Source organism: Urocampus carinirostris, chromosome 20, assembly GCF_059441175.1.
Source record: "Urocampus carinirostris isolate Australia breed hairy pipefish chromosome 20, RoL_Ucar_1.0, whole genome shotgun sequence".
NCBI lineage: Eukaryota > Metazoa > Chordata > Actinopteri > Syngnathiformes > Syngnathidae > Urocampus > Urocampus carinirostris.
In genome coordinates, this window is record NC_142368.1 from 12,467,022 (window position 1) to 12,487,726 (window position 20,705).

At 41.6% G+C, this 20,705-nt stretch overlaps 1 protein-coding gene across 1 annotated transcript in view; it reads left to right on the forward strand.

The window, feature by feature from the left end:
* Window positions 1–636: 636 nt before the first annotated feature.
* The window catches only part of akap12b (A-kinase anchoring protein 12b), a 48,868-nt gene continuing 28,799 nt past the window's right edge, over window positions 637–20,705 (forward strand). Inside the window, exons 1-2 of the mRNA XM_088325702.1 lie at window positions 637–959; window positions 17,236–17,311. Coding sequence (XP_088181828.1) covers window positions 888–959; window positions 17,236–17,311 — 148 coding nt within the window. The 5' untranslated portion in view covers window positions 637–887. The remainder of the gene's footprint in view (window positions 960–17,235; window positions 17,312–20,705) is intronic.

Sequence of the window (20,705 nt, forward strand, 5' to 3'; positions counted from 1 at the left end):
CGTATGTCGTTTGCATCACCGGTGGTCTAGTGACTAAGCGTCAATTGTTAAACTGCCGCGACCCAGGTTCGATTCCTGTCACACCTTTCCCGATGTCCAACATGGTGGCGTTAGCATCATGCTCTGGGGTTGTTTTCAGCAGGGACTGGGAAGACGGATGGTGCCGAATACAGTGAGTTGTCAGTTCGTATGTCGTTTGCATCACCGGCGGTCTAGTGACTAAGTGTCAATTGTTAAACTGCCGGGACCCAGGTTCGATTCCTGTCACACCTTGCCCGATGTCCAACATGGTGGCGTTAGCATCATGCTCTGGGGTTGTTTTCAGCAGGGACTGGGAAGACGGATGGTGCCGAATACAGTGAGTTGTCGGTTCGTATGTCGTTTGCATCACCGGTGGTCTAGTGACTAAGCGTCAATTGTTAAACTGCCGCGACCCAGGTTCGATTCCCGTCGCAATTTTGGCCAGCACAAAAACCATAAGGCCTTGCGTATATACACTATGCATTTTACAATTTTATCCACCGTAGTTTGCAGTATATAAGGCCCAATTTTTGGCCAATTTTGAGATTTTTGCTGCACCTTATAGTCCAGGAAATACGGCACTCACGTGGATGTTCCTCCCCCGTCCCGCACGCATTCGTCCTTCCTCCATCAGCACCTCGGTGATGCTGCAAGGCGTGGAAGAGGAGGAGGAGGCCGGGCAAGATTTACCTCCCTCTTTTTCCGCCTCCCCCTCCTCCCTCCCTCGACATCTTTCGCAGAGTCCCGTGCACCATCGCCGAGCGAGCGGCTTCCACTTTCAGCCTTCGGTTTCTTCTTCTTTACCTGACCCGGGACGGTTACCGGACCCCCCCTGAGGGAAGACCCCGAGGCGGGAAGGAAGCATCATGGGAGCCGAGAGCTCGGCCGTGCGAGGGGAGGAGACGGAAGAGGATGCTTCGGTCCGGGAAGGGAGCAAGGTAAGACTTTTTTTCTATTTGCTACGATTTCAGAAGAAGATGTTTGGATTTGTCGTTCCCGTTTCCATGCGGTCGGAATATCCCGCTCTTGAATTTTAGCCGAGTCACGCTCGCCCATCCCGCTGTCATTCGAGTGATTTACGAAGTGCTGCAGCCGACAGGAAATGAACTTCTTCTATGGTATCAAAGATATTCGTACCGGTGCTTGAATTTCAAGGTTTGAAATTTGTAAATGCTCGGATTTGTTGCCGTGTTGCTCGGCAGACCGACTCGATGGGCCGTGCATTGAATGAAGAATCGAGTATGCTTAGAAATGATATTTGCTAGCTCGATATCAGAAAGGCACCAACCTTTTCAAGCATCGAGCTAATTTGTTGTTGGAAATGGCTACCGGTTTGATTTACATTGAAAAATAATGATTTTTCTAAGAAAAGAAGAAGAAAAGAAAGAGGAAAAGAGAAGAAATAGGGAGGAAAGGAGAGAAAACGACAGAAAAATATTAAAAAGAGAAGGAAAAGAAAACTAGAAACGACGAAGTAGCAATAATAAATAACACGATTCGCACAATAGAAGTGTTTCACAATCGACATTTTCAATTAAAAAAAAGCAACATTTTTTTTTTTACTTTTTCCGTTTTTGTCGTTTACATTTCAAAATAAAAAGCATTTGGTAGCTCTTAATCGGGAATCAGCAACCAATCAGCGTAAAAGTCTACCAATTTCATATGCATTTCACAGTTTTGTCTCACGGACAGACTGGGGAGATCATTTCTTCCTCATGCCATGAGGCTCTTTAACTCCACCCGGGGGAGTAAAAGCCCACATTAAACCCCACATTTGCATATGACCCTATTTTTATGACAGTGTGTATTTTCCGTAGCACTATTCAAATACTCATTATCAACGAGTTATATTGGGTATTTTTGTATTCTATATCTTTATTTTATTTGTTTTATTTTTCAACACAAGGATACTGCTATCTCTCTCTCTCTCTATCCCTCTCTCTTTTTTCTATCTGTCTTTATCTATCTAGCTATCTCTTGATATCTATCTTTATCTCTCAACTCTCTTTATCTCTCTCTTTTTTTCTCTTTCTCCCTCTCTCTCTCTCTCTCTCTCTATCTTTTTCTATCTGTCTTTATCTAACTAGCTCTTGATATCTATCTTTATATCTCTCTCTCTCTTTATCTCTTTATCCCTCTCTCTTCTTCTCTCTCTCTTTATCTCTTTCACTCTCTCACTCACTCACTCTCTTTCTATCTGTCTGTATCTATCTAGCTATCTCTTGATATCTATCTTTATCTCTCTTTATCTCTTTATCTCTCTCTCCCTCTCTTTATCTTTATCTCTCTCTCTCTCTTTCTATCTGTCTTTATCTATCTAGCTATCTCTTGATATTTATCTTTATCTCTATCTCTCTTTATCGCTCTCTCCCTCTCTTTCTCTCTCTTTATCTTTATATCTCTCTCTCTCTCTCTTAATCTCTCTCTCTCTTTCTGTCCTTCTCTTTATCTTTATCTCTTTCTCTTTATCGATCTTTATCTCTCTCTATCTCTCTTTATCAATCTTTATCTCTCTCTCACTCTCACTCACTCACTCACTCACTCACTCACTCTCTCTCTTTATCTCTCTTTCTTTCTATAAATGTATTGCATTATATCTATCTATCTATCTCTATATATCTTTCTCTATCTCTATCTATCTATGTTATCTATCTCTATCTATCTTTGTCTTCCTATGTTATTACCAGGTTGTTGTTATTAGAGCTCAAAACAGGCTCAGTCAACCCCTAAATCAAGCCGTCAGAAATCGAATATCCCAGAAAATCACAATGACCCGTGAGATATTTTTCCAAACCAGACCGCGGGCCACCTGGTGCCTACAGGAACCATGTTGGAGACCCCCCACCCCGTGCTAAAAAATTCACAATGCCCCTTTTAAACAAGAAGAAACTTTATAAATATAATATAATGAATTCATAATCTCATCTCATCTCATTAGCCGTACCGCTTATCCTCATTAGGGTCGCGAGGGGGCTGGAGCCCATCCCAGCCATCTCCGGGCAGTGGGCAGGGGACACCCTGAACTGGTTGCCATAATATCAAACCTATTTTTCCACGTTCCAAAGTCGAAATCCAATCATGTGTATCGAGATTATTAACACTATTTTGGACTATAAATAACCAAAATATATACCGGATATATCTATATATCTTTATTTTATTTCTTTTAAATGATTTGTTTTTGTTTTGTTACTAGGAGGCACTGAATAATACGCCCTGTCCCTTTAAGAATATGTATGATCTTAAATTTATCATGATTCTTTAGGAAAAAAATGGTAAACTATGAATTTTTTTTTAAATTTTCCAAAAATAAAACGTTTCAGGGGATTCATCTATTCATATGGTGTATTTGAAATTAAAACGCCCCTTTAATCATGTAAATCTAAAAAGCAGAAAATGGGCCTTTATTTTGAAAAATAAAATAAAACAAAATAATGAAATAGTCCGGCACGGTGGCACAGTGGTGAGCGTGTGCGCGGCACAGTTCTGAGGTCATGAGATCGAACCCCCTGTGTGGAGTTTGCATGTTCTCCCCGTGCTTGGGTGGGTTTCCCCCAGGCACCCTGGTTTCCTTCCTGTGTGCCCTGCGATTGGCTGGCAACCAGTTGAGGGTGTCCCCTGCCCACTGCCCGGAGTTAGCTGAAATGGGCTCCAGCACCCCCGCGGCCCTACTGAGGATAAGCGGTGTAGATAACGGATGGATGGATGAACTAGTCCATTTTGAATGAATTCGATCACAAGATAGTTGATAGAATTTGATTTATTCGCATCTTAGCCACTACAAAATGGACACTAAAATCATTTTTTTTTCTGCATTATTATTTCCTGTTAATGTAAAATATTTTAAAGTTTGAAATAATCTCCTTTTTGTTTTTAATGCTGAATAAATTCCTTCTTTTTTTGTGCATATTTGCTGCCCAGAATGAATGTCATGTATTCGTGGTTCTATATTTTCATTCTTTTTATATCTTGTTTATATAGTGCTAGCTCCAAAAGATCATTTCTACTCTATCTATCTCTACGTATATATATAAAACTGTATATATTTTCAAATTTGGTTTGACTCGAATTTCAAAATATCTAAGAAAAGACAATACGAATCAGTCATCAAATGAATATTCATGAATCAAACTAATTCCTTTTCATTTCAATTGCACAGAAAATCGGATATTTTTATCTGAAATTGAAGATGCTGCCTGTGTTTTCCAAATTCGACTATTTGTTTTTGAAATATTGCTCGGCGCATGAACTATAAACGGGCGACTCTACATTCTAAGCCCAGTGTCAATATTTACCAAGCGGACGCTAATGACCCTCTTTTTATAGCACCCTTGCCCTTCTCTTTTTTTTTTTTTCTATTGATAGCGTTTGGACACCATTTTATATCCTATTGACCTTGTTTTATAGGCAGCCCGTCCTAAAAAACATGCCTCCCATGTGCCACGGACGTAGGCGTTAAAGGTACAGTGCGTCATATTTGACCACTAGATGGCTCTGTCAAGAAGAATACAAACTATCTCGATTCGGTTACCAAAACATTAGTTTCCCCTCAGTCTGTTTGCCTAGACTTTTGCAAAGAATGGAAAAAAGGAAAGAGAAAGAAAAGGAAAAAAAATATGAAATAACTAAAAGCAGAAAAGGTAAAGGTAAAGATAAAAGAAAGAAAAAGGGGTAAAGGGAGGAAAAAGTGAAAGAAAAAGGGAAATTAAGAAGAAAAGGGAGTAAAGGAAAGAAAAATAAAGTTAGATAAAAAAGGAAAAAAATAGAATGGGGGAAAAAAGAGAAAAATATGAAAAAGTAAAAGAAAAATAAAGGAAAAAAGAAAAGTAGATAGAAAAAGGTAGAATATGAGAGAAAAATGTCAAAAAAACTAAAAGGAAAAAGTATACAAAGAAGAAAAAGGGAAACAAGAGAGAAAAATATGAAAAAAGGAATAGAAAAAAGGAAAAAGGAAAAGTAGGAGAAAAAAAATGAAAAAGTAAAAGGAAATACAGAAAAAAGAAAAGTAGACAGAAAAAGGTAAAATATGAGAGAAACATGTAAAAAAAAGTATAGAGAGAAGAAAAAAGGAAACAAGAGAGAAAAATATGAAAAAAGTGAAAGAAAAAGGAAATTAAGAAGAAAAAGGGGTAAAAGAAAGAAAAATATAAAAAGTTAGATAAAAAGGAAAATGGGGAAAAAAGAAAAATATGAAAAAGTAAAAGAAAAATAAAGGAAAAAAGAAAAGTAGAGAGAAAAGGGAAAATATGAAGAAACATGTAAAAAACTATACAAAGAAGAAAAAGGGAAAACAAGAGAGAAAAAAAGGAAAAGAAAAAAGAAAAAAAAGAAAAGTTAGGAAAAAATATGAAAAAGAAAAATAGAAAAGTAGAGAGAAAGTGGTCAAATATGAGAGAAACATGTAAAAAACTAAAAGAAAAAAGTATAGAAAGAAGAAAAAAGGAAACTAGAGAAAAATATGAAAAAAGTGAAAGAAAAAAAGATGAAAAAGGGATAAAAGAAAGAAAAATATAAAAGGCCAATAACAAAGAAAAAAACAAGCTGTTTTTTTAAAATAATATTACAAACTCTGCTGTACTTGTCCGCTTGCTTAGCTGTGCCCCTCACTTATTCTGTTTCTGCTGTTCTCTAAAGGGATTAGTAAACACCCTTGTAGGAGATCATCAGTGTTTTGGCAAGGAATACCCTTCAATTCTTAAAACAAGATGTTGAGTTCTACAGCAAATCTCTCCAATTTTGACCAATCCCGCAAGTATACTCGCACCCACAAATGCGATGCTCCAGATACTGGACGAGTTCAAAGGAAGGTCCGTTTTTTCGCTTTTCTAACCTGCTAAACTGTTTTCAATTGTGCTATCATTCCCAAGGGCTTTTTACTCATCGGTTATTCTTCTAACGCAATTACAAAAACACAATGTACAATTAGAGCGCCGGGGTGCCTTTAATTCCCCGAGATGCAGTAAAAACCGACATTTGCGGCTTCAAAAATAGGACATTTCTACGTGACCTTCAACTTTCCAACAGTAACGTAAAGTCACATTTTTCGTGTTGTTGTCTGCAGCCGAAGACGTCAAGAGACTTCATTTGATTTGGTTATCTGCTCTCTGTCATGACTTCCTGCTCGCTTGTAATTACTCGAGAACATCCCGTAAGCTCGTTAAGGGAAGGAAGGCTGCTCGTACGCCCCCCCGCCCTGCAGAAATGCGCTATTTTGGATTCCAGATTGCCTTTCTTGTCATTTCTATCCGATTCTAAATACATCTTCTTTGCAACCCCGCCGCACGGTTTTTGCAAAAACAAAATACAATTACCAACTATAAGGTGCACCTAAAAGCCTTTATTTTTTTCAAAAGCCTTATAATACAGTGCGCCTTATATATGCATCATTATTAAGTCGCAAAGTCTTGCAACTAAAGTAAGCAGCCGTCGACTGGATTTTCCCCCGAAGGCGAAGTTGTCCGCGGTGTATGCTGGGATTTATATACTGGCGTTTCATTGGCTAACCAATGTGTCAATCATCAGTTGAATCAGTCAATATTGGCTAAAGTTTTTCCGAGGTAAAGTGGGCGGATCCTTTTGATCATTTACAGGCTCGCATAGGCTAAAGGGGCGAAACAAAGCCTGCAATTGGCCGAAAAAGATGAATGTGAATCACACGTTGGGTTGCACTACGGCATAGAGAAAACACTTTTTACTATTCTGAATTTGTAAATATTTTACTCTCCTGGATTTATTACATTCACGGTTGTAAGAAGACCATGGTTACGTATCATTATTGAAGGTGATGGCTGCAAGAGAACTTAGGTGAGCTGTGCGGCTTTATATTTTCCTGGTATCTTGTTTTAGAACCATCTTGATGTTTCTGTGATGAGTCTATTTTGAAACTCGATTCAATTCAAAGTGTTTATTGTCATATGCACAGTAAAGAACCCCGTTTCCCTGCACAATAACATTCTTACTTTGCTGTCCACACAGTTGCGAGCGAAAAAGAAAATCGAAACTAAGGAATGGTTGGCATTTCTTGAATCCCAAGACTTTAACCTTAAGAATGATATTTGGAACGATGCATTTGAGTGACATCGTACGGACACCGCTTCCGCACGTGTCTACGACACGTATTTGCTTCTTTGCAAGCTTTGGGAATGTTAAGGGGGGAATAAGTTGGACTGAACTATTTGACTGTTATGTCGACGTTCCCATTGTAGCGCCTTATAATCCGGTGCGCCTTATGTATGGAAAATATAGGACCAAAAACTATTTTTTGGGGGGGCGCCCTATAACCCGGTGCGCCTTATAGTGCGGAAAATACGGTAAATCAAAAGTGTATATGCAAAAATGAAAAAGCTATGTACACAAGAGCAGGAATAATGGATCAGTTTGTGTTGTGAAGATACTTGAAAAAGTGATGTTGCCCTATGCCCTGACCAGGGTTGGGTAGGGTTACTTTAACCGGATTACTTTCAATGACTTTTGGATGACTCCAATACCAAATATGCTAATAAAAGACAAAAGAAACTAAATAGGAATCAAATGACTTAATTTTGTGCAGGCTTGGGGAGTAACGGAACACATGGAACGGCAAAAATGATGTTTGGATTTATTTTCATTTTGTTTCTGTGGCATTTTATGTTCGTTTTGCCGGAGATCAAAGAGATCAAAGCCAGGAGAGAAAGCTTACCACGTGTTGTGAGTCATCATTTGGTTCCTATTGAGTTTCTTTTGTCTTTTATTAGCATATTTGGTATTGGAGTCATCCAAAAGTCATTGAAAGTAATCCAGTTAAAGGAACCCTACCAAACCCTGCTTGAAAATTGCCCTGTGCACTTCCCTTTTTTTCAATTTGGCACAAAATAAGCAAAAATATTCCCAAAAAATCCACGCGCCATGGATCTCAACAAATTAATTTTCAAAGTAGACAGTTTGACCTCATATCCCCTCGATCTGTGACCTCATCGGATGACATTCTATGAAACAGCGATTGCATAGCGCTCATTTCCATTTGGAGCGAATTGGGACTTTGCTTACTGTGTCGCTGGGGGACTTCTGTTTTGTCCGAGTTGGTCGTCAAAGTGTAATTTTACCTGCGTGCATTCCTTTTTTCACTTTGCCTCATTTTAGGTATGTGATTGTGACTTTTCCCTTCCTGTTTTTCACCGCGTGTCTTGCATTTAATATGCTATTGTCTGGATAGCTCCCCGTAAGCATGCGGGCTCCGGAACGCCTCCAGTTTAGTTCGGCCTAGGTTAGCCCCGTTAGCAGTTGGCTAGCTGGTCAGCCTGCCGTGTTCTATGTTGTTTCTCCCGGCAGGGTTCGTGTTTGTTGCCGCCGTGTCTTACGGTTATCCTGGCTGCTTACCGCATGTTTTCGATAAGGCAGCCTCCGTTTTTTTTTTTTCGCTTTTCGCTCCAGTCTCGTCATCTATGGGAGCCGGCTTGAGATGTGTCGGCGCATTGTTTTATAAATCAGGACGTTTTTGTTCACACACACACTTATTGTGTTTCCTCTGTACGCCACCATGAGTGATCGTTCATACGCAGTTTTATAAATGAGGCCCTTGAAGTTCACAATGACCGACTTGGTCTTCCGGTGTTCAGCACCAGGTTCTTTGCTCAGCACCACTTTGAGAGTATCTCCTCTCTCTATTGGGTCTCGTTGTTGCCTTAGATAAGACCCACCGTAGTGGTCCATCCATCCATTTTCTTTCACTTTTCTGGGGTCGGGTGGCGGGGGCTGCAGCCTCATCAGGGAAACCAAGACCTCCCTATCCCCAGCTCATCCGACAGGATTCCGAGGCCTTCCCAGGCCAGCCTAGAAAGAGTTTCTCCAATTAGTCCTGGGTTGTCCCCGGGGCCTCCTGGGGGAGGTGTACTGGAGGCGTTCTCAATTGGATCTTCTCAATGCGGAGGAGCAGCTGTTCTACCCCGAGACCCCCCTGGATGACCAAGCTTCTTACCTCATCTCTAAGGGAGAGCCCAGCCAACCTGCGGAGGAAACTTATTTCAGCTGCTTGACCCATGGTTCATGACCATAAGTGAGGGTAGGAACGTAGACCGGTAAACCGAGAGCTCCTTCTTTACCACAACAGACCAGGAGAGGGTCCACAAGGTGGCAGATGCTGAACCCATCACTCTGTCCGTCGATCTCCCGGTCCATCCTACCCTTACCTGTGAACAAGACCCCGAGATACTTGAACTCCTCTACTTGGGGCAGGATCCCATCCCCGAACAGGACAGAGCATGCCACCCTTTTCCAGCTGATTTTTTGAAGAACACGCCAAGGATAGGGCGGCACGGTGGCGCAGTGGTTAGCGCGTGCGTAGCACAGTTCTGAGGTCATGGGTTCAAATCCAGTTACCAGCCTTCCTGTGAGGAGTTTGCATGTTCTCCCCGTACTTGCGTGGGTTTCCTCCAGGCACTCCGGTTTCCTCCCACATTCCAAAAAACATGCACGTCAGGTTAATTGGCCGGTCCAAATTGTCCCTGGGTGTGAATGAGCGAGCGAATTGTCTGTCCCTGTGTCCCCTGCCCACTGCCCGGAGATAGCAGGGATGGGCTCCATCACCCCCGCGACCCTACTGAGGATAAGCGGTGCAGATAATGGATAGAAGGACGTCAAGGACAAGATCAAACTCCACCATCCTTCTTCACTTATCACCATGTTCAGTATTGGAACTATGGTTAAATAGACTCAGTCAACCAAATTTCACTAGAAAATCACAATGACCAGCTATTTTCAGAACATGGTTGGCGGGTCACCCTGGTGCTCGCGGGCACCACCTTGAAGACCCCTGATGTACGGCCATTGAGATAACAAGGGGCGGCTGACCGTGGCTCTTATTATCCTCTTTCGTTTCAAACAGAAGAAGCATTGAGGATGACCCAAACTTATCGCGGGACACTTGGGGTTCATAAATTTGGTAGAGAGAAAGTACCATTTCCTATGTACTCTGGAATCCTTATACATCAACAATCAAAAGGAAAAAAATTCTACTTGTTATTGTCATGAACCAGAACAGGATCAGGACCCAAACGCGTGACGTTCTCACACAAGCCTTTTATTTTACGGGAAATGGGGAGTCATGCACGTTAGACAGCGGTCTGCCGTGGAAAGACAGGAAGCCAGAGACCGACAAGATCGATACCAATTGTTCGAGTTGATATCAGACAGATGGGGTCAATACTGGACAGGACGGGACAGACGGGATAGATAACGAATCAGGATATCGAAATCAAGCAGGAGAAACTAGACGGGAACAAAAACTGGAGGAAATAATAAAAAGGACAAAAATAGACAAGAACGAAACTGGAAACTGGAATTAAACAGGACAAAATAAACGTGAACAATACCGGACAGGGAATACCAACAGGAACAGGACCGTGTCGAAACCCACGTCTTGCGGGGCAGAGGTTCGTTGACGGGCTGACTAGGGAAGTGTGCGCTGAGCTTAAAGTGTTTTCTGTTGCGTTACCTCTGTAGTATTTTTATAGTAGGATTTTTGTCGTATTTCTGTAATATTTCTTTTTAGGGGACGTCCCTGTTTTGTATCACGAAATTAATTTTTTAGTTTTGGAGTAGTTTTGTAGTATTTCTGCTGTAATATTTTTGTTTTAGACACATAAAGGACAAAGATGGCACCCAAAACCCCATTTTGATTAGTAGTACTTTATTTAGTATTATGTATATTGTCCCTCTAATTGTACTGTTTTCGTTTGGCGGGCCGGGTATAAAAACGTGGGGGACGGCATGTGGCCCTCAAGACGTAGTTTGCCCACCGCTGGTGTATATGGTACTTGAAATGGTTTTCTTTTAGCTGGCCATTTTGTTTTTCATAGAATATATTCTACTATCTCTGCTTTTTTTGTCTTTCTCGTGGAATTGTGGGTCACCTGTCATTGAAAACCTGCCTAGCAACACACAAAGGCTGAATTCTGATTGGCCGAATCGAACGCGACCGGAAAAACAACCGACTAAAACCAAGATGAGTTCCTTTTAGCCGCTCATCCATATTTGACGAGTCGCGGTCCTGATGCTGCGCTTTAGGGCGTGGCCGCACATGTGCCTCCGCCATTTTGAGTGACTCATCGCTTTACAAAGAGGGAGAAAAGAGGGAGAGTGGGCGTGGCCTCAAAGAGGGAGAGGGGGCGTGGCCTCAAAGAATGTTGTGGACGGAAGGAGCAGAAAATCCATCTGAATTCTGCACAAGATGAAAAATCTGAAGGGATGGGCAAACTACGGCCCGCGGGACCACGCGCAGCACGTCAGGCATTTTTTTCTGGCCCGCCAAACGAAAACAGTCAAAATGATGAAGATGTATTTAATATACTATGAAAAATATAGCAGAAATACTACTCTGAAACTAAATATAAATGTAGTACTTAAAACAGGGACCCAATATATTATTTTGCTACCAACATAATACCAAAATACTACTCCTGATAGATTACACCAGAAATACTACAAAAATGCAACGACAGTAATATACACCAACCAAAAACTACAAACTGCTATTCAAGAAATGAAAACTACAAAAATACTACAATGCAAACACTTCAAATATACTTGTACACAAGTACAACAGAAATACTAGTACAGTCATATTATGATACAAAACTATAACAGAAATACTACTATGAAACTATAAATGGTAGTACTTCAAAACAGGGACCCAATATATTATTTTGCTACCACCAAAATACTACTCCTGAAATATTACACCAGAAATACAACAAAAATGCAAGTACAGTAATATTACAACTATACACAAACCAAAAACTACAAACTGCTAGTCTGGAAATGAAAACTACAAAAATACTACAATGCAAACACTTCTAATATACATTTACACAAGTACAACAGAAATACTAGTACAGTCATATTATGATAAAAAACTACTACTACAGAGGTATTACGACAGAAATAGAAATAAAACTTCAAAAAATATTATGGCAGAAAGACTACAAAACTACAACTAAGTATTACTACAAAAATACGAGAGATATACTACAAAAAAATCTACTTTGGAAATACAAAAAAAATCCTACAGCGGAAATTCTACCAACTTCCTTCAAAAATAACACAACAATAATATCAAATAAAACTATTAATTGTCAGGACCAGAACAGGAACAGGACCCACTCGCGTAACGTTTCTCACAAGTTTTATTAGAAGAAAGGGAGGACGTTGCGCCCACGATCCGGGGATTGGATGCGGGAAGCAGGTCGCTCTGAACGCGGAAGTGGGACTTTTGTGGCGAGCGATGTCGGGAACGGAAAAAACGGGTCAGTAGCCGGGATAGAAGAGCAAAAACGTGGTCGGGATCGGAAACAAGTCGAAAGCCAGGAGAGGAGAGTAGACGTAGTCGAGATCAAAACGGGTCGTAATTCGGGACGGGAGAGCAGACGTGGTCGAGATCAAAACGGATCGTAGCGGGAGAAAAACAGGAGCAAAAAACGGGACAGGCAAAAAAGCGCTTGCCGTGTAAAAACAGAGATTCGCAGCCGGACCGACAAAAGGGGACTGACAGGACCGAGTTTAAATACTGACAGGGAGCCAATCTGTCAACAAGCGGGCGGGGCCAATGGGGCGCCATGGCAACCGTGCCACTACTACAAAAATACTACTAAAATGAGGACTGCAGAAACACTACAAAAACACTATTGAAAAAAATACAACTTTACTAGTACAACAAAACTCAATTACAAAATGGAATGCTTAAAACAGGGACCTGATATGTTTTTGTTTTAATATGGTTTCTATAATAGGCACAAACCGTTTTAACAATTTCCAATTCGGTAAAAAAATGTGAAGAATAAACATTACATTTCAACTAGGGGTGTAACTATGAGACGAGAGGGAAGATCAGCTGGTATGAGTTCACAGGCAGAAAGTGAACTAAGTGAACTCCATCGAATTAGCCGAATCCCCGCCAAGCCTTCTCTCTCTATCTTCTCTCGATCTTCTGCCTTTTTTTTCCTCGACCCACGTCTTTTTCCGCAAGCTGGTGTGCCGGCTCCTCCCATGGGCGTGCCAGGTAAGCCCCGATGTCCGAAATGGTCAAAACATCCCCGAGCGTTTCTACGTCACCAGGGCCGTCTGCGTCGAGAAGTGCTGATTATCTTATCAACCCTTTGTCCCTTTACTAGGTTGCATTGACCTCGCCCCACAGCTCAGCCAGTGAATATCTTTTGCATTTAATTGTAATTTGTATTTGATCGTATAAAATCCTTTATAGTAAGATGTATAAAACGGTGGCGCAGTGGTTAGTGCGTGTGCGGCACAGTTCTAAGGTCTCGGGAACCTCTTGTGTGGGTTCAAATCCAGCTTTCGAACTTCCTTCAGAGCGACCGGCTTCCCGCGTCCAGCAACCCTTTCCCTTTCTTCTAATAAAACTTGTGAGAAATGTTACGCGAGTGGGTCCTGTTTCCGTTCTGGTCCTGACAAGTAGTAGTTTTATTTTATATTATTGTTGTGTCATTTTTGAAGGAAGTTTTTTTTTAGTATTTCCAAAGTAGATTTTTTTGTAGTATATCTCTCGTATTTTTGTAGTAATACCTATAGTTGTAGTTTTATCGTAATCTGCCATAATATTTCTGAAGTTTTATTTTTATTTCTGTCGTAATACCTCTGTAGTAGTAGTTTTGTATCATAATACGACTGTACTAGTATTTCTGTTGTACTTGTAGTATTTTTGTAGTTTTCATTTCCAGAATAGCAGTTTGTAGTTTTTGGTTGGTGTATCGTTTGCTCGTGTTTGCGGAGTTTGTATGTTCTCCCCGTGCCTGCGTGGGTTTCCTCCGGGCACTCCGGTTTCCTCCCAGATTCCAAAGACATGCATTTCAGGCCGGTCCAAATTGTCCCTAGGTGTGAATGAGCGAGTGAGTTGTCTGTCTCTGTGTGCCCTGCGATTGGCTGGCAACCAGTTCAGGATGTCCACTGCCCGATGATTGCTGGCATGTGGCCCTACTGAGGATAAGCGGTGCAGCTAATGAGATGAGATGAGGTATAAAACAAGAGGGAGGGCAATAAAAGGAAGCTGACGGGCCATTTAGAGTGATTTACTCAGTAATCATGGACAAAGATTCAGATATTTTTAGTGGCCAGCCGTAAAGGCCTTGCAGGCCCTGACGGCCCACCACTGACTATTTGTTTTTCTAGGGGCAGTCGGAGAAGTTTGCTGTTCAAGTGCGTTTGCACCAAAGCCGGCCGGAGATGAAAAGCAGACGGGGGTACCCCGCGGGAGGGTCCGGGACCCTTTCGGGGGTCAAGGTTCAGCCCCTCTCATGGAGGTAGAGCAGGTGTCTGCTCCCTAGAAGGAATCCATCTATATATACATCTATTGATTGTGTGGAATGGGGGGAAGGGGGGCAGAGGAATCCCTGGAATGGAAGTCACGGGGGTAGACCACAAAGGGTGGCGTGGCCCCAGGGGCCGGGCGGGGGACACTTGGCCCCAGGCCGGTGGTCCGCCGGACGGTCTATGTGATCCCGTGTACTGATTTGCCGGACGAGGACCGACAGGTAGAGACGTGGAGACTGGGGCGGGGGCCACATGAGAAGACCCAAAGACTAAGACCGACTCCAGACACTAAAATCCTGAAATTGGGTTAAGAACAGCCCAAAAATGTCATTGTCGACACATACATACCCCTAGAACGGGGGTGTCCAACTGGTTTTAGCTGGGGGCCACAAATGCTATAAAAAAATCTCACGGGGGCCGGACTAGTAAGTTTAAGAGAAAGAGAGAGGGAGAGAGAGAGCGATAAACAGATAGGGGGAACAAGGGAGACAGTGAGAGAAAAGGAGAGAGAAGAATAGAGATATGAAGGGAAAAGAAGGGGGAAATGAATAGAGAGAGAAAAAGAAAGGGAAAAGATAGAAAGATAAAAAGAATAAGAGAAGTGAAACGACAGAAAGAAAGAGTCAGCAGGAGAAAAAGAGACAAAGTGAGGTGGGAGAGAGAGAGAGAACAAGGGAGACAGAGTAACAGTGAGAGATAAAGAGAGCAGAATAGAGATATGAAGGGAAAAGAAGGGGGAAATGAATAGAGAGAGAAAAAGAAAGGGAAAAAAGAGAAAGATAGAAAGATAAAAAGAATAAGAGAAGTGAAACGACAGAAAGAAAAAGAGTCAGCAGGAGAAAAAGGGACAAAGTGAGGTGTGAGAGAGAGAGAGATCAAGAGGTCGAAAAAGGGAAAGTAAGAGGGTGAGAAAGAAAGAGAAAAATAGAAAGAGAAAGTGTAAATCAGAGAAAATTGAAAGAGAGCAAGACAGAGAAAAAGAAAGAGAGAGTGAGAGAGAAAGGAGAAAAAGAGAGAGAACAGGAGAAAGAAAAAGAGGGATAAATAAATAATAAAGAAGTGAGTCAGAAAAATGGAGAAATACTACCACAAGTGTTAACTGGCTTTGGTGACATCCGGTGGAAATATTTAAAACTACAGCTCGTTTTCCTCTTGCGCTTCTCTCACTGTTGCCTTGCGGGCCGGATTTGAACCATTGATGGGCCTGAACTGGCCTGCGGGCCGCCTGTTTGACACCTGTGCGATGGAACAAACATTCTGTCGGGGGCCGGACCAGTAGATTAAAGAGAAAGAAAAAGAGATAAAGAAATAAGAGAAAGAGGGAGGGAAAAGGGGAGGGGGCGGGACAAAGAAAGAAAAAGAGAGAGAGGGAGAGAGCGTGAGAAACTAAAGTCGTGAGAGAGGGGGAAAAGAAAGGGAGAGGAAGAAAGAAATCCAAAGAGAAACAGAAAGACAGAAGGAGAGAAAAGAGAAAAGAAAGCGCGAAGGGTAAGAAGAGGGAAAAGGAAGTTGGAGCAAAAGAGGTTAAAAGACACAGAGAGAGAAAGAGACAAAGAGCGACAAAGGAAGAGAAAAAGAGACACAGAGAGTGAAAAAGACAGAGACAGTGGGAGAAAAGGGGTGGGAAAGAAAGAGCGAGGGAGTGAGAGAGAAAAAGAGAGAAACAGAGAGAGAGAGAGGGAAAGAAAGAGAGAGAGAAATCAAGAGAGAAAGAAAGAGAGAGAGAGAGAAAGAGAGAAATAAATACAAGCACAGTGCCTTTGTTGGAGGCACCTGGCTTTAGCAACATCAAGTTGACATATTTCAACCTGCAGCTTGTTTTCCTCTTGCGCTTCTCTGCGTTGTTGTCTCACGGGCCGAATTCAATCCCTTAGTGGGCCTTATCTGGCCCGCGGGCCGCCTGTTTGACACCTGTGCCCTAGAAGGAGAATACCAAAAAAATACCGACAGAGTAGAAGTTAAAAAGCAGCTGTCCAGTCGTCCTCTTGGGAATCAACTTTTGTGGCATTTCTTCACATCTAGGGTAACCTAGACTGCCTGTGAAAGATAGTGGTTATATCTCAACTCCTTCCACATTTTTGGGTGGACAGACAAGCAAATATATATAATTCGTCCCCCATAAAACATTATCAGGACTCTTCCTATTTGAATCCACATCTATCTGTCACCTGTTGTCAGTCCGTCTGCAAACCTCAGTTTACTCTAGGCAAGCTTTTTCGACCCTGACTCACTCCTGTTTTTGCTCCTGTCTGTTCTTTGCCCCTTTTTTGATCCTGACCACGTCTACTCTCCTGGCTTTCGACTCGTTTCCGACCCCGACCACCTTTTTGCTCTCCCGTCCTGGTGACTGACCCGTTTTTTTCTGTTCCCGACACCGCCATCGCTCTCCACGGAAGTCCCACTTCCCTGTTCAGAGCGACTTGCTTTCTGCGCCCAGCGATCACTGAATCGTGGGTGCAATCCTTTCCTTTCTTCCCAATAAAACGGACAGAAACATAACGCAAGTGGGTCCTGTCTCCGTTCTGGTCCTGACACTTGCTTTGCTCGCGTTTGATAACAATAATAATATGCCAAAATCCACTGTAATATCACTATACCCCTTGGGATCTAGACCACCTGAAGAATGCATTGGATTTGATCCCATCATCACACTATTTTTACTCATGGTACCACCTCGTCTCGCCAATTTGATCTTTTAGCCGCACGCGATTGGTCCATCCATTAGGATCAAGTCAGGTTTGTGATAACCGACTATTACGACAGCATCCCCTGATCTGAAACCTACATGAGGGCAAGGTATCAAATCGAATGCCTTTTCCTACGTCATCACTGTTTCCTTTCGAGCAGAAAATGGCGTTTCTGTCCGTGATGCGTTCAGGTGAATCGGTGAAAAATAAAAAAGTCTTTCTTTTTTTCCAGAGTCTGCAGAAAAACGGACAAATCTCCAGCGTGAGCAGCCTCGGAAGACTCTCGCAGGAGGACGCTCTCGCGCAAGGTTCGGCTTCTTTTATGTGTATTTCTACGTTGAATGGGCTCATTGGTTTCCTGCCATTGATGGCCGCAAACATTAAATATGTTGACTGAACTGCAAATATTTCCAAATTCTATGATGTGATAATATATGATATTGTATTATTCTATATTATTTCATATGATTTCATCTGATATTTTGGCGCCATTGACGATTTCAGACGTCAACTAATATGATCAATAATATGAAGTTTGGGTTTGGATCCTAAGTTTGAATTTTTGGGTGAGAAATTGGGGATAATAAGATAAATATTGAATGAGTTTTTGAAGGACGTGTGAATCCCGTTTCTTCTCCTTTTTTTCTTTCTCTTTTTCTTCTTTTTTTCTTTCCTTTTTTCTTTTTTTTCTTGTTTTCTTCTTTTCTTGCTTTTTTACTTTAAAAATTTCTCCTTTTTAGCTTTGTTTTTTCTTTAGCCTCTTGTTTTCTGCCTGTTTGCTTGCTTTTTTTTAAAAACTTTTTCTTCCTTTTTTCTGGTGTTTTCTTTCCACTTTTCTTGCTTTTTTTTCCTTCTTTTTTGCTTTCTTTTTTCTTTTTCCTCTTGGATTCTTGTTTTTTTAACTCTTTTTTTTTCGTTTTTCTGTTGTTTTCTTTTTTCTCTTGTTTTCTTGTGTTTTCTAAGTCTTTTATTCTTTTTCTTTCTTTTTCCTCTTGTTTTATTTTCTTCTTTTCTTGCTATTTGAAAAACTTTTTTTCTTTAGCTTTTTTTCTTTTCCTCTTGTTTACTGCTCGTTTTCTTGCTTTTTTAAAAACTTTTTCTTTTTTGTTTCTTTTTTTCTCCCTTTCTTTCTGTTGTTTTCTTCTTCTTTTGTTGCTTTTTTAAAAACGTTTTTTCTTCTTTTTTGCTTTCTTTTTTTTTTCTTTTTCCTCTTGGATTCTTGTTTTTTTAACTCTTTTTTTTCGTTTTTCTGTTGTTTTCTTTTTTCTCTTGTTTTCTTGTGTTTTCTAAGTCTTTTATTCTTTTTCTTTCTTTTTCCTCTTGTTTTATTTTCTTCTTTTCTTGCTATTTGAAAAACTTTTTTTCTTTAGCTTTTTTTCTTTTCCTCTTGTTTACTGCTCGTTTTCTTGCTTTTTTAAAAACTTTTTCTTTTTTGTTTCTTTTTTTCTCCCTTTCTTTCTGTTGTTTTCTTCTTGTTTTGTTGCTTTTTTAAAAACGTTTTTTCGTCTTTTTTGCTTTCTTTTTTTTTCTTTTTCCTCTTGGTATCTTGATTTTTTTTGAAGTCTTTTTTTCGTTTTTCTTTCTTTTTTCTCTTGTTTCCTTTTTTCTCGTTTTCTTGTTGTTATTTTAAACCCTTTTGTTCTTTTTTTCTTTCTTTTTCCTCTTGTTTTCCTTTCTTCATTTCTTGCTTTTTTCAAAAACTTTTTTGTCTTCTTTTTTGCTTTTTTCTTTCTTTTTTCTTTCTTTTTTTGCTTTTTTTTTTCCTTTTGTTTTCTTCTTCCTAGAAGGGGTCACGATAGAAAATAATTAAGAAGCACTGCTTTCTAGTGCCTCTACAGAGCATTTATAACCAAAACCACACGAGAAAAGCGATAAAACAGAAAGGCGTTTTTGAAGGAAGGGAATTTCGGGGTGACATCACGGATCCCTCAAATATCCGAGTCCAAAGGATGACGTAGCATTTCCCCGATGGCTCTCGGGCCGCGCAAGCTAGCAGATGTCGATAATCCGAGAGACGGAGGATGAGAATTCCTCCGTTCGGAAAACGCTCTGTAACCGTTTAGATAGGCGCTGAGTGACACCCTGCACGTGTTTTCTGCTTTTTTCCTTGCCACAAATCAAAGTATATCACAAAGATGCTAGCATACATCATAGCTAGCAACCCAAACTCTTCCAAAACTTCCAGTGGGTGACCTAATTTCTATATTATATAGATGTATGCACTGCTAGCTCGACTTAGGAATTGAATCGGTGCCTTTACTTATGTTATTTAATGAAACCGTTGTCAACTGAATTACGTTTTCTCATTGAAATGAATGGGAATGGGATTAATCGGTTCCAAGGTCTTTAAATGCAACCACCCTTGTAGGTACACTAATGTTCAGATAGTATCGCATAGTTACTCATCTCATTAGCTACACCGCTTATCCTCAGTAGGGTCGCGGGGGTGCTGGAGCCCATGCCAGCAATCATCGGGCAGTGGGCAGGGGACACCTTGAACTGGTTTCCAGCCAATCGCAGGCCACACGGGGACAGACAACTCACTCGCTCATTCACACCTAGGGACAATTTGGACTGGCCAATTCACCGGAAATGCATGTCTTTGGAATGCCCGGAGGAAACCCACGTAAGCACGGGGAGAACATACAAACTCCGCACAGGTAGGCTGGTAGCTGGATTTGAACCCACACAGGAGGTTCCCAAGACCTTAGAACTGTGCCGCACACGCGCTAACCACTGCGCCGCTGTGCTGCCCTCGCATAGTATCAATAATGCAAAAAATAAACTGTCAGGACCAGAACAGAAACAGGACCCAATTGCGTAGCGTTTACCACAAGTTTTATTGAAGGAAAGAGGAAAGGCTGCCCCCACGATCCGGTGTTTGCTGGACGCGGGAAGCAAGTCTCTCTTGATTGTGATCCGGACACGGAAACGGATCCTCCGTAGCGAGCGATGGCGGTGTCAGGGGATGGAAAAACGGGTCGGGAGCAGGGACTGGGAGAGCAAAGCGTGGTCGGAGTCGGAAACGAGTCGTAAGCTAGAACGGGAGAGTAGACGTAGTCGGGGACAAAAAGAGTCAGAGGGGAGCAAAAACGAGACAGGTGGGAGTCAGAGTCGAAAAAGGCTTGCCTAGTATACACTGAGGTTCGCGGACGGACTGACAACAGGGGACGGACAGGACTGAGTCACATCAGTAATCATGACATACACTGTACTTCGATTATCAGGGTTTGAAGATAAAAGCTCTGATTGTCTTGTAAAGAAAGCCAAAAGCGGAATTTTCGGTTAAAAAAAAAGTTTTTACTTTGAATTGTAATTCCGATTTTCGAGTTGTAGACCGGTTATCTCACCTCTGAACTTGCCGAGAGTGAAGGGGTTAACTGTCTTGCTTTTTAGAAACCTGACAGATTGTAGATGGTGGCTCTTAGGGAAAAAGCGTCCCCGTCCATTTTCCGATTTCAAAGGAGTTCCAACTCTCTTTCTCTCTCTCTCTCTCTCTCTACGAACCCTTTCATCCGGAATCGCCGCGGTAACGCAAAGTATCTCGACTCCCCCCCCCCCCCCTCTCTTTTTCGGAGTCAGCGGGTTCATTTGAGATGGGGGCGCTCTCCACCGTTTGTTTTTTCGGCCCCTGGAGATCCGTCCCCGTCCCTGGATCCAGATTGACCGTTTTCGATTAGGAAGGCGTCCTTCATCATTGGC